The sequence below is a fragment of the Anastrepha ludens genome, chromosome 6, assembly GCF_028408465.1.
Source record: "Anastrepha ludens isolate Willacy chromosome 6, idAnaLude1.1, whole genome shotgun sequence".
NCBI lineage: Eukaryota > Metazoa > Arthropoda > Insecta > Diptera > Tephritidae > Anastrepha > Anastrepha ludens.
This window is the reverse complement of record NC_071502.1, coordinates 100,463,746-100,478,400: the sequence shown is the minus strand read 5'-3', so window position 1 is coordinate 100,478,400 and position 14,655 is coordinate 100,463,746. Positions and strand designations below refer to the sequence as shown.

At 36.4% G+C, this 14,655-nt stretch overlaps 1 protein-coding gene and 1 non-coding gene across 4 annotated transcripts in view; one reads left to right on the top strand and one right to left on the bottom strand.

The window, feature by feature from the left end:
- The window catches only part of LOC128867896 (NAD kinase), an 87,717-nt gene that overhangs the window by 69,572 nt on the left and 3,490 nt on the right, over nucleotides 1-14,655 (bottom strand). Inside the window, exon 1 of one of the 3 annotated variants that reach the window (XM_054109486.1) lies at nucleotides 6,485-7,352. The exons of the other annotated variants lie outside the window; for them this stretch is intronic. Coding sequence (XP_053965461.1) covers nucleotides 6,485-6,681 — 197 coding nt within the window. The 5' untranslated portion in view covers nucleotides 6,682-7,352. Of the gene's footprint in view, nucleotides 1-6,484; nucleotides 7,353-14,655 lie in introns of those variants that run through there. 3 annotated transcript variants of the gene reach the window in all.
- On the top strand, nucleotides 7,794-7,897 carry Trnay-gua (transfer RNA tyrosine (anticodon GUA)). Its single transcript has 2 exons — nucleotides 7,794-7,830; nucleotides 7,862-7,897. It is a non-coding gene; the product is annotated as a tRNA-Tyr (tRNA).

The following is a 14,655-nucleotide window of genomic DNA, read 5'->3' as shown; positions in this document are numbered from 1 at the left end:
TTTAGTATGTCGGGGTCAATTCTGGATAGGTAGGAGTTTAACCTACTACATTATCCAGAACGTAATTGTGCCAAGTTACGCGGGACTCTCGAGGAAGTTGAAGCTCTTCGGCTGCAATGGGTAGTGGTTGGACTCCGATGACCTCATTCGGGGGTCGGGAGCTTAAAAAGGTGGTAAGAGTCTCCCAATGGATGTCGTTAATTGTCTATCTGTACACTGTCCGATCCAGTAATTGTCGGTCTGTTTGGTCCTGAATATCTGCCGCGTAATTGAGGAGGTGCCTCTTGACGTGGCTGGGAGGCGGCTCAGGCTCCCATGGCAGCCGGTTCTACGTTACCGGGTTTTTTCCCGACCAAGGGCTGCCGCCCTAGTAAACTCGCCTTGTCTAGTGTACCGTACCCCACCTCTCCCATTCGAGCTCTTGGAGTGCGGCTTTGACGGCTTGTGTAACATGGGTCCCGATGTTGTCGTGAAGAAGAATAGTTTGACCACATCGATCAGGTTTTTTTTAGTCATATAGCCTTATTCACGCAATGTAGAGCTCGTTGTTGAGCGTGGCACTCTTTTCGAGCTTTTCCCAGTTCACCATGCCCTCCCAGTCTCACCAAACACATTTCATGATCTTCTTTGGATGACAATCTGGCTCGACTCTCGACTTTGGCGTATCTCCTGGAGCCACCCATTCCTTTCTGCGCTTCATTTCTCATCTCCCGTTACGATACGGTACAAAAAGCGCTGTTTATGACCGCGTGTTGCTCGATAGCTGGCGAGAGGCTGAGAAGAAATTTGAAGGCGACTTTCTTTCGACAGAAAGAATGAATACTTACTTACCCTTTGCCAAACAGCAAACAAATCATTGCCGTAAGCCCTGGCAGCTAGTGCTCCTTTTTTTTTATTGTAAAATAATAATTTATTGTTATTTTCCATATATTAAATTAAATTAAATTAAATTAAATTAAAGGAAAATATAAAACCACTATGAACTTATTCCCCAACTCAATTGAAACATATGACGATAGTGCGAATGGAACGGTTTTTCGTCATTTCATTTTGTGCTGTCATCATGACGAAAGAAAGAAAACAAATTAGTTGGTCAACTGATAACACCTGTAAAAGATTCGCTTTGCGTGTGTGGCTATAAATTGATGGAACTAACAGCAATGACCTCCAGCTTTTTAACGTGAATCCTTCCTTTCGAATACCACATTTCTCGCTTCCGCATAACCAAAGCCATCATTCGCATTGCCGGTATTTTTTTATTTTTTATTTTTGGATTTTTTTATTTTCCGAAAAAATGTTAACTGTTTCGTTAAAGAGCCCGAATTGTTGATAAATTTTAAATGAAACCTGGTTAAACAGTTGCTTCAACTTATTTATTGAAATAGAACTCAAATGATCTTTTAGGTCGATGTGTCGGTCATTGGGCATACTGCAAAAACGAAATTATTATTTATTGAAATAAAGTTTAAGCGTTCCCAGGTCATCTTTCCACTTCAATATCTGTATATCAGAAAATTCAAAATACAAGTCTATTCCTCGAAAGTGATATTATCGCCTTCCAAGTGCTTCCCATCAACCGTAACGCACTTTACTGCCAGCATATCAACCAGCTTTTGATACATTTCTAGAACTCTATTTTCGCTATAGCCATCAGAGCCATCTTCGAATGGTGAATTCGATTCGCAGACATATCAGATGAATTAGCTAGTTTTTGGATAATATTCGTTTCGTTCTTGGTTAACAATTCACGGATAATGTGTGGCACTGTGCGACGGTACGTTATCATGGTACAAAATCCACGAATTCTTTTTCCACAAATCCCACAGAAACATCTCATAACTCTCTCCACCCCACTGATGCTCTCCACTCACTCGCTTGATGCGCGTCGTACTCATAAACTCACGTCTTGTCTCCAGTAATGATGCGTTTGATGAAGGTTGGGTCGCATTCAGCCTTAGAAATCATGCCTTTGGCGTGCATGAAATTCAAGTCTTTTGATGATTGATCATCAACTTTTCGATACCCACGACCAGCCACTATGACCGTCATTTTCGATGGGCTCACTCATTTTTAAGGTTTTCCATCCATTCGATGTTGCAAATTCAAATTCATTTTCAAAGCTGTAACAAATCGAAAACAGTTGCAGGGGTAATTTTACACAAGACGGCGTAACTTTCAGAAATGCTAAGGAATAGCCAAGTATAGCCATACAATTTTGGTGGGAATATTAATCACAGATGTGGTAACCTAATAAAAAAAAAGAAAAAAACAGATCTCAAATCAGTTGACTTAGAGCGTCACCTGGCGATTGTTCCGGGAACTTTTTGATCAATGTAGTATGTGGATACACTCATGGCACACCATATCTTCACCAGTTTCAATTACTTTATTAATTATTAATATATTAATATTTAATTAATTTTGATTATCTTTTATATTAATATTTAATTTGTAATTCTAATTAATTTTGACAATTAATGAATTAAAAAACAAATTTAATATGAAATTTTGTAAGCCCTTCAATTTTAGCATAATAATGGGTCAGTTTAAAATGCTTCGAAATTCGCGTGGGTCTTTGTTAATTTTTTTTTTTTGTGTTGACGATGTTATGCATTTTCTTCCATATAACAAATGCTCGATATTTTTTAACGCAATATTTGAGTCAATTCAAACTTGCATTTTACTGCACCAAAATTCAAAACTGCATACCCATTTTTTCGTTTTTTTAGTAATTCATGAATTGTTAAAATTAATGAAAAGGATTGAAATTTTCAAGAAAATGTTTCGTATTTTTTTTTTAATTTTAACACAGTTATAGTTTTTGTTTTAGTATAATTTTTAGTATAGTTTATAAAAAAAGTTAAAGAATAAATAAAAAATAAATAAATAAGCCAAACACTACGATATGTCGCGCTGCTATTATTGTCAACACAAGTGTATTATAGGTTTTAATTAATAACTTCTGATAACAAGAATGACAACTATGTAAATTAATATGAGACGAAACGTAGAGACTCTTGTTCTGAATGTTTATTTTTGTGATTGTTATTCGAACGTTATCAGTTGAAAGACATCGCACGGCAGTTGTATCATTTAATTTGAGTCTGTTCAACACATTTTCTGTATTAGATAAGGTTATGGTAAACAATAGGGTGCTCGAAGCGATTTTTCTGTCGTGTGCTTTCAGCTTTGCATGGGTATTACATGAAAATAAGTTGTTGTACTAAACTTAAAATAAAATAATTGAAAAAATGGTCATGCTCATACTAATGATATTCATTCTAAACATTTGACATGGAGGCGGTAGTACTGCTAAAAGAAGGGCACTGATTGAACTACAACAACAACTAAAGACTTCATAGTGTAACAAATTGAAATCGTCGCTGAACTAGGCTCCGACTTGTGTCGGGGGGCTGACGAAGCTACCCATCTCTTCTGTATCCGCTTGCAACCAACCCTGCTGCCAGTAGCAACATTTTATGACAAGCCTAGTGATGTTTTCTAACGCTTTGGTATATCAGGTTACGAAACGGTATAAAATAGAAAATTTGTGCGAAAATTCTCGTTATAGTAAATGCGTAAATTATATGCGCGCGGCTAATTACAATACCGAATTTTTAAGAATTTTTAACAATTTTCCGAATTAGCGGCCATTGATACGAAAATTTAGGTATTTATGTGAAATATTATTTATTTGTAAAACTTAACATGCGCTAACAGAATGAACTACTTGCATGCCGTTGTGAATTAGTTGACCGTAGCTGTTTGTATGTGTATGAGCTTTCTACAGGGTCCGGCACTCGAAGTGTAACCAACTTCAGACCGCTCACGCAGCTGATGCACAGACAAGCCTTAGAAGATCAAAAAAGATGCTTGATCTCACATCAAAGCAGCAACAAGTCAGTCTTGAGAGAGCAAAGGAGTTACTTCGCTTAGCCGAAAGCGATCAATTTCCGAACATTATGTTTTCCTACGAGAAAATTTTTCAAATCGATTTGGTCGACCGTTCATACGAGAATTTGAGTCATCGATTGGCCACCATGAGGCAGCACCCGTCACAGGTAATGGATGGGCGCTCTCCAATCGTCCGCTTCTCCTCATCGGAGACTATGCATTCGAGAGTGTGCAAGAATTTACCTTTTTTTGGTATCAAAATATCAGCAAATAAGGATATGTTACTGGCAATAAATGACCGAGTTTTAGCAGCAATAAGTCGTATTACTCTAATTTGAAACTGCCTAAGACAAAATTAAATCGCGAAAAAATGTTAAAGATATAGAAAACTTTGAACCGCCCTGTGCTTACCTATGGTTGTGAACTAGGGACGCTAAGAGTTACTGACATTAATCAATTAACGGTCTTCGAAAGAAACATTTTGCGAAAAATTTATGGACCAATAAGACTGCAGGACTGTACTTATCGAATAAGAAATAATCATGAGCTGGAACTTTTAGCAGAAAACGAAACTGTGTTAAGATTTATAAAATCTCAGAGGATAAGATATCTTGAACACATGTTTAGAATGCCCAAGGAGAAAACAACACGAAAGGCAGTTGAATTGCGCCCTATTCGAGGCCGAAGAAGAGGACGCCCCAGAAAGAGATGGCTCGAAGACGTTCAAGATGACCTTGCAAAGCTGAACGTGTGGCGGTGGAAGGAAGAAGTCTTAAATAGAGACGAGTTGCGAAAGGTTGTGACTGAATCAATGGTTCACCAAAGACTGTGATGTTAAGAAGAAAAATAAGTTGTGTGTATGTACAAGGTGGCGCAAAATTAATTACACTCTTGGAAGACTTACAATTTTCGCAAATGGCAACGTTCGACAATCATATTTGACACTTGTAAACTAGACAGCTGTAGCAGGCGGATGTGCAAGCAAGTTTTCCATCACTACAAATATTTTTTTTTTATTTAAAATGTTATTAAAAAAAATGGCTGATAAATTTTACGTATCACTACTAATTTGTAATTTTGCCTATCATTACTTACTTGCAATTTTGTACTATCATTACTCATTCAAGCATTCGTGTGTATCGCTTTCTAACTCAACGAATGAGTTAAGAGGCAAATGACTATGCAAAATTGAAGAAAACGAGCTGCATTTCTTTTGTTCTAATTTTTATAATAATTTAGTGTGTTTAAACGATATTATTTAAAAATATATATAATAGTAATAAAAAAACAAAACAGTCAAAATAATAATTTTTAATTAAATAATTTTTAATTTTTATTTTTAATTTGTTGTTCATTAAGGGGTTAGGGGTAGTCAGAATTTTAAAAAATTTCAATTTTTTTGTGTGAAAATTTTAAGTGCATCCGTCAAATACTTTTCGTCAACTACAACAATTAACAAGGGCGCTCGGGCGCTCTGGAGCCGATAGCAAAACTTTAAATGCATTTTTCCCAAAACTGTGTTTTTTGAACTTGTGATCACTGTAACCGCTTGGTAGATTTCAATAAGATTTATACTGCTTTAAAAAATAAATAAAACTAATGCTAATCGAAGGATTTTTTTTCACAAATTTCCACTTTTTTAAACAATTAATTGTAGGTTTTTTTTTCTCGAAAATCTGAAAAATATTTCCTGAGGCCGCCATATAGCTAATTTGAAAAAAAAGTTTCGATCAGGCACAAGATTATCTATTAATAAAACTAATTTCTTTTGTCCGATTGATTTTAGATGAATGCCAAAGGACTTGTGATGATCACCGCAAGGGACTTCTGGAGAAACGGGCTCCACCCAAACAGCGATAACTTTTACAATTATTGATTTTTTTTTTTTGCTAAGTCAAGTCGAAACATGATGTATTAGTGTTATGTTTTTATTTTTGTAAAATAAAGCAATTGACTAGCAAAAAAAAGTATTGAAAATCATCATATTTTCGGGCCTCTGACTACCCCTAACCCCTTAAAAATTTACAAAAGCGAAATAGCTGAATATTATCTACTGCAAAGAGCTTCACATTTTTTAAATTGTTAAGGTCAGAGTAACCTGCGTAAAGAAGACTTCCTGTTCCAGGCCAATAGGTAATAAAAAAATAAATTGGTTTTAGCATGCGTCATTAATTTTACTAGTGACTCCTTGAATGCAACTTAAGATTTTAAGATCAGTCAGATTTAATGCATTTTGGAATATTTGTACAGAAACAAAAACAAACGGATTCATAAAATATACATACATACTTATACATACATACATATGTATATGACCATTACATTAGCAACAATTTTCTAATTTCAATAAACCACAAATATGCATGCAATTGACACCTATTGTTGTTGGTATTGGTTATAATAAAATCCACGATGACTTTGCTATTTAACACAAAGTGTTTTCAGCAGTTCACTAAATGTAAACAAATGAGATAACAATAGCAACGAGTCACAGGTACTTAAACTATAGACAATAGCGCAAAATCCCAAACATAAAATTCCTTTTCCGCCCCTTCACATAGTTAATTGAACATTCAACACATTAACTTACCACCATTCACGCATCGCCTCGACGTTGGGTGCGGACGAGGCATTGCTGCCATCACCGGCATTGCTACCCAGAAACTGTTGCTGTTGTTGATGCTCTTTGAAGGCCGCAGCGGCGGCATTCGTGGCGGACGGTATGCATTCTAAGGCGGCTGAACTACTATGCAGGCCATTCACACTAGGAGCTGTTGTCTTCGACATTTTGTTTCTCTTTTTTTTTTTATTATTTTAGTGTCTGTTTTTATTTGTTATAAAAAATGTTTTTTTTTTTTGTTTTTTGTCTTTTGCTGTTTGATTCAAGTGTCTTATTTTGATTTCTTTACGCTTTAAACACAATGCAAATTGATGTTTGGCAAAGACGGAAATGCTTGAAATATTGTACTACGTAGCAGTAGCAGTACGACTACTGGAGTGGGGTTGGTTGGTGGCTTTTATTGATAACGAAAGGTCTATCCTAGCACTTCTGCATGAGAAATAACGTCGAATAATATCGAACGAAACACCGGATTGCTATTAGAGACTTTATGCACTCTTCATAACTTTGTGACCACCTTTAGTCATGCAATTTTCTTCATATGTACGCCTTTGATTTTAGCGAGTCTCCCAAATTGTGTTTTCTCTTTTTTCTTTGCCTGTACAGGTGCAGATTACGGAGGCGGAACTCCTATTGGGTAGGCTCTAAGTTGCTTTCGCAATGTACTGCCTATTTGATTGAAACTTTGATTTGTCTTCACTTTATCTTGCACAACATTATTTCCTAAATAAATTACTTTTCGCACACAATGAAGAAAATCGTCGAAAAGTTGAAAGTTTCTTTTATTAAACGCCGTTTGTCACACAACACGAATATAAAATAAAAGCAAACAACTACAACACAATAGTGACAATTAGATCAGCTTGCGAAGCAGTCGGTAAAGCAAAATGTAGGAATAACTGTCAGCTCAGTCAGCTGTTCGAAAAAGTACAGAAAAGTTACCGTATAGTGACATCTAACGGGTATTAGTTGACTACATATGTTAATGAATCAGAGATAAAAATTTAGAATACAAATTTTTTTGCTCTATACTAAATTGCAAAATTGCAATTCATACGATGTTTCACGCAATTAACGAGAATTATATTCCTACATGCCAAAACTTTTGTAGTTGTAAATCATTAAAACACAGCAGTTCAAAATTATGCCCATTTCAAGTGGAAAATGTAGACAACACTGTGGCTATAATTAGCGAAAATTTGTATGATAGCACTGTTGAGAATTGGGAACGGTACTGTGATGGTATTGAAATGGGGGATTGTTCAACTAAATATACACACCTTCGATAGCTCAGTTGGTAGAGCGGTGGACTGTAGAGGTAATAAATTCGTGCAATGCGAAGCAGAAATCCATAGGTCGCTGGTTCAAATCCGGCTCGAAGGATCTAGGTGAAATTTTTTGTACACTTTTTTATTTATACAACTCCAAGATCTAATTTCTCGTAATTATGTAGCAACAACTATGCCTTTCGAAATTGAGTGCTTGCGCAAATTTGATCGCTAAGGCAATTACTGTAGTCGTCTTCTCTATTAGATGATACCGAACCCAGCGTATATGGGTCAGTTAGGTAGGGATTGTAGAGGGACCTTTTTCTTAGCACTTCCTGCGGTTTTTATGTGAAAGTGTTTTTACGAAAAAATCTGGTTGCACGCATAGTTTGCACCCACTAGGTCTTAGAATATGAAATATCTGCATTGATATTAACTACCGCTTTTAAGGGGTTATATACAGTTAGAATTTTCAAAAAATCGATTTTTTTATTTTATTTTCTTAATGTACATATATTATATATAAGAATACGCACAGAAAATTTAATATCGATCCGGTGAATATTTTCGAAGTTACAGGCAAATTTGCAAAGGCGTTTCAAGTGCTTGAAAGTACAAGGCAAACTTTAAATGCGTTTTTCTCAAAATGGTGTTTTCAGAGTCGGTGACCAACATTACTCAAAAACGGCTAAATCGATTAGTCTCAAATTTTAACACGAGCTTCTAAAATATGTTTTTTCGTAATTAATCGACGATTTTTTCTCACCAATAAATATTTTTTTATAAACAATTTAAGGCCGAAATTTTGGTCAAAAATCGATTTTTTTTATTTCAGAGGATCCTGTTCAGAGATATAGTGGTCACCGCAAGGAGAGGAGCTCCCGGAGATCAGCTGTAGCTCCTTTCCAAAGAAACATTTTTACTAATACTAAGTCTTAAAATACAGTTAAAAGATAACATAATAGGTGTACAAATTTTTAGATCAATAAATGCGAAAGTTTTCTCAGACAAAATTCTAACTGTATAAAACCCCTTAAGGTTTAGACTTGCTTCATGATTAAGGTCTAAATTGTGCATCTAACATAACATAATGACATTCCCCAAACAATTTTAATTGGCAGACAAATATTGTATTTTTCAATGGAGTGGACGCTGTCATGCTCGACACTAATACGCTTTGTTGTTGTTGTTGTTTTAGTTGTTGTTGTTGTTGTTGTAGCAGTATAAACCTTCCCCATACTTACATTCAGTATGCGGACAAGTTTAAATGCCATTACGGGGTCGTAGAAACATTCGGAGAACCTTGGAGAAACCAAGGTCATAATTGGTGATATCTCTTTGTATGAGTTCCAGATTTAGATATCTTAAAACATGAGCGGCGCTGGACATATACTCGCTAGATGACAGAAACTTATCACTGCCCTAAATAATCATAAGAAAGTTAATCTTACAATACGAAGAAATTAAGCTGAAACAAAAATTCCTGTCGTGACCAGCTCGGTCTTTAATGGAAAGACTATCTGAAAGTTATTGAAACTAAATGAGATTTCACATAGAGCGACGATAGATCGCAGAAGGAGAAGATAGTTCGACGTGACGCATTGAATTTCACAAGTACCATAGAGAGTATACCACTCAGAGTTGCCTCAGCCTACTGCACTGTCTCAGACGCAGCAATTTTCGTGATCAGCAGACAGATACCCGTCGACCTCATGGTCCGGGAACGAATGGATGCGCGGGACTCAAAGAAGAAACACGTCATCACTAGCATCTCAGAACGGAGATTCCAAACCATGCTGCGGTGGCTAAGCCGATGGGACATTGAACCGAGTGGCAGATGGACGGCGACTCTTATTCCATCAATTGACAAATGCGTTAAAAGGAACTTCGGGGAAGTGAACTACTTCTTAACTCGGTTCCTCTCGGGCCACGGATACTTCCGGAGATACCTATACCGCATGAACAAGGTAACCGATTCCAAGTGCATATACTACGAAGCGCTGAGTGATGAGGCTGAACACACGTTTTTTAGTTGTAACAGATGGCTCGCGGAAAGAAATGCTCTGAGGGAGCAGATTCGCCACATCGTGCCAAGCAATATAATCAGCAAAATTCTCGAACGCGAGGACAGCTGGAACGCGGCAAAGAAATGCATCGAGAACGTACTACGAAAAAAACAGATTGACCTCGACACAGCGCAACAAAGCGAAGCCGCACAAATATAGACACAAGAAGTCGAGCCTATAGCATGAAAGCTGGCTACAAATATGGTGGGCCCAGACGTGGGTGAATAGAATTGGAGCTTTATGGATGCCGTTCTGGGCCTTCCCGAAGTAATATAGAAAGCAGTTGCGGGAAGGGTGTCTCCTCAGAAGGAGAGAAGGGATCGTTTTAATGGCCAGCAGTAGACGACGGTCGCTGTAAGTGCGAAGGCATTTTGAACCCGACCTCATCAGCAAAAAAAAAACAAGAAAAAAAAAATACCATGAACTCGAGATTTTGGCCCTCACTTTAGTTTTAAAAATTAAATGAAGAAACAAAATGAGCGGACTTGATGATGCTGGAGTACAAGACAAAGAGTCGGCTGTTACTTCGTGAGAAAGATGGTGGCTTGTGGAGTCTATAAAACGAGAAGTTACATAAGATCCCTGTCGATTAAGGTGTTTCACTAAGAGCTTACGACTACGCTGGCTTTGACATGAGAGCCATGAAAGTAGATAGCAGTAAAACGGGTAACTTTCTCTGAGTGAGAAATATTTCGTAGAAAACCACGTGGCTTCTATTCTCAATTGGCGTCAGATTTTCAATAAATTATGTTATTTTGGTTAAATTTTTTTTGTTGAAGATTTTAAGATTCTCCAAAAATATACCGGATGTCGTGAATGAAGTGTACATTACATACAAATAAACATCTTTTTGCATATTACAAAATTTTTAAATATAGCACTACGATGTGTGGAAATAGATTTGTTTATGCAAAATTTTCTTGGCTGAGGCACGTGAATAATTTCGTTCGGGAAGCAAACAATGGAAAAGAGTGCAGAGTTAAATATTACCATACATACGCGCGCAATAATGGAATGGAAGGAGTGGTTCCAGATGGAAAAGCTGGCAGGGTGCAAGCAGTGCGAATATATTATTGGATATTTAATGTTTATTTTTGTGAATGTTATGCTTTGAGTTAAGAAATTATTAATGAAATTCGAATAATCGCTGCTCGTAAACTAAAGCTACAGCTATTTACAGTGTGACAAAGATTTCAAAAGGTTTTCAGAAGAATTCAATTAAAGCGATAAACTAGAAATAAACTCATTTAAAATTTATTAACGTTTTAAAAGATCTAAAATATGTTAGAAGTAAGTCTTTAACCCTTTGGGGACGAGTGTCTGCATTAAGCCGCCGAAATTAGTTCGTAGCTGCAAGGCCCGCGACGTCTGTCGTTCTGAGCGATAAGATACGCATAGGTATAGTAAAAGAGTCACGTTTTCATTCAAAGACATTGGGAGCCATTAGCGATTAAGTCTTATCTTCCTTATAATGTAAACTTACGATGTGAGACGGCGGTAGAATCAGAACGAATTTCAGTTCTTCGATTCAGTCTCTCAGTGCCACAACCAGAGGAACCAGCAGGCTTTTTATATATTTTAGATTTCGTCCTTAACACGAAGGCTAAGCGATCTACAGATTATACGTTAGATAGCTGATAAGACGGAAGATGACGACATTATTTCGTCAATTTTAACGAAATCACACAATGCCGGAATATAAAACGTTTACATAAATACCACCAAACTTTTTTTGTTGTTTTTTCTTAATTTGTTTGTTTATAACTATTTTTTGATTTTATGAAAATTTTTTCTTGTGTTAAATAAAGCCTTAGTTTTTATAACGTTCAACGTATTTATTTTCTTTACTCCGCACTCCAAAACATCTCGTCCTCAGCGACGCTCGCCTGTCGAACGGCTCCATCCCCAAAGGAGTAATAGTGATATTCTTACTTCATTGAAGTTCACCACAACCAAATCAAAAATAGCACGCGTGGCCTAATGGCCTGTTGAAATTGACGAAATGAATTTGGGTGATATTTGGCTTGAGCAGGATGACCCTCCATGTTACCTAAGCTAACAACCAATCGATCTTTTGTGTCCCAAGTGCGAAAATCGTGACGGTTGGAGATTTCAATTGCTTGCCTCAGAGTGGATATTAGACTCGTTTTTTTTTTTTTTTGTGTAGCTTACCGTTAACTCTCCGTTGAACACCTGTTTTAAAACGTTCGGTTAGGCACCCGAGTCTGGCCTTTTTTCGTCCTGATCGAGTAACCTTTTTCATATACATAAGTCGATGTTAAATTCATGTTCAAAGTCTGGCCCGAAAAGTCTGACCTTACGGAGGACAAAAGACCAATGTTATGCGTGTAACGGAGATACACTCTAAAGTCATTTGTGGGAAAGAACCAGAAAGGATTAACAAGGTTTTTTGAAATTGTAATAACGCGATCAGCTATTGCCGGGCCAGCCGAGGTAGTTATTTGAATCAAGTTATAAGTTTGCCAGAATCAAACTGAACGTTTACACTTTCGAAAACAAAAAAAATTAAAACTAGCAACAGCTTTTTTATTACAGTTTACACAGTTGTTTATTAAAGAAATCAGTCGATGCCTTGCCATCTACAAGGTGGCGCAAAATTAATCACCCTATCGTAAGATGTACAATTTGTGCATTTGCGAATTTGTCAAATACAATATATAAAGAGACAAACAATGGACGGTTCAAATCAAGATTTTCATTACCCAAAATCATTTTTATTTTTTAGTAAAAAAGTTATTCAAAAACAAAATTGGATGACTAATTGTGATATGGGAGAAAAATAAGTGAGGGGTGAAACAGCGCCAACTTGTACAAAAAAATTATTTACTTCCATATTTTAAGGAAGAAAAATTCTCTAAAAAGCATATTATAAAAAAAAGTGTGGTAGAACAGAAGCTAGAGAATTTTAAAAATCGGTTTAAAGACATAATAAAGGGTTTTCCAATAAGAGGTGTTATTCCCGTAAAAGGTCAATGGTTTCATTGCTTGTGTGGCACGTAGCGCCGCCTTCTTGAAATACGTTGTCCATATCAGGACCATCCAATTCCGGCCATAAAAAATCGTTAATCAACTCTCGATAGCGCAATCCATTCACAGTAACTGTTGCTCCAGCTTCATTTTTGAAAAAGTAAGGTCCAATGACTTCGCCGGATCATAAAAAACACCATACAGTCACACATTGAGGATAGAGAGGCTTTTCAACAATAACTCTTCTGAGCCCCAGATCCGACAATTTTGCTTGTTGGCCTCATCACTCAAGATGATTTTTCGATGGAATTCCGGATCATTTTCAAGCATTTCAACGACCCAATAAGCAAAGACACGATGTTGTTGATGATCGGCCGGCTTGAGTTCTTGTGTTAACTGGACTTTATAAGCCTTAGAATCTAAATCTTTATGCAAAATACGGTGTAATGACGTTTGTGGAATGCCTAATTCCAAAGAACGACAAGGAATGGGCAAACTTGGTTTTGTTCAACACTTTCGGCTACAACAGCAATATTTTCGGCTGTTCTTGAGCGACGTGCACGAGTTTTATTCATCACATCACTAACTTGTCCCAACAGCTCGAATTTTTTCACCAATTTCTGTATTGCGGTCCGACAAAGTGCTTCACGATGACCCAAACATGTTCGAGCTTTACGAACCGTCTCCGCCAAATTTTCACCATTTTTATAGTGAATTTTAATAATTTCAATGCGTTTTTTAAAAGTGAATCGTTCCATTTTTTTTAAAAAATGGCAGCTTCAAAAGTGACATCTCCCGAAATTGCGGGCTATTCAAAATAATACCTGTTATTGGAAAACCATTTATTAACCAATGCGCATTCAGTGAAGGTGGTGGCACTAGACCAACAACAATGTTTTGTATATTTGATTGTCAAAGCAAAGCATTGACAAAATACAAAAAAAAATAAATTCGCCTTGTTTCGATCTGAGCTGACAGCCATATGGACACGGCGAAAGAAAAAAAAAACAAATCATCTTTAATAGATACGCCTTGGTATTAACCCTTAACGGACAAATGCCGTCATAAGAGTATAGGGGTAGTCAGAATTTTCAAAAACTTTAATTTGTTTTGTTACAAATATTGTATGAAAATTTGAAGTGAATCCGACGAATACTTTCCGAGTTATTCAACAATTAACAAAGGGCGCTCGGCCGCTCCGGAGCGTTCGAGAGCAAGCAGCTCAGATTTTATTGTTGAGCTGCTGCTGTTAAGAAGCTGCTACGACGGCAGAAGAACTATTATATGGCATTATAGATGATACTGTGTAAGTAATTAAATAATTCGTATAACTCTACTTAAATCGATGGCAAAACATTAAATGCGTTTTTCTCAAAACTAGGTTTTTTGAACTGGTGAACACTGTAACTTAAAACCCGCTTGGTAGATTTCAATAAAATGTCTACTACTTTTGAAAAACATAAAAAACTAGTGATGATCAAAGGATTTTTTTTTTCAAATATTTCGATTTTTTTTAACAATTAATTGTCGGTTTTTTCTCGAAAATCTGAAAAATATTTCCTGAGGCCATCACATTGTTAATTTTGAAAAAAAGCTTCGATCAGGCACAAGATTATCTATTAATAAAACTAATTTCTCTTATCCGATTGATTTTAGATTAATTTCCAAGGACAACGGGCTCCACACAAACAGCGATAACTTTTACAATTATTAATTTTTTTTTTAATTTTGCTAAAGTCAAGTCGAAACATGATGTATTTATTAACACTATGCTTTTATTTTTGTAAAATAAAGCAATTGTCTAGCAAAAAAAATGATT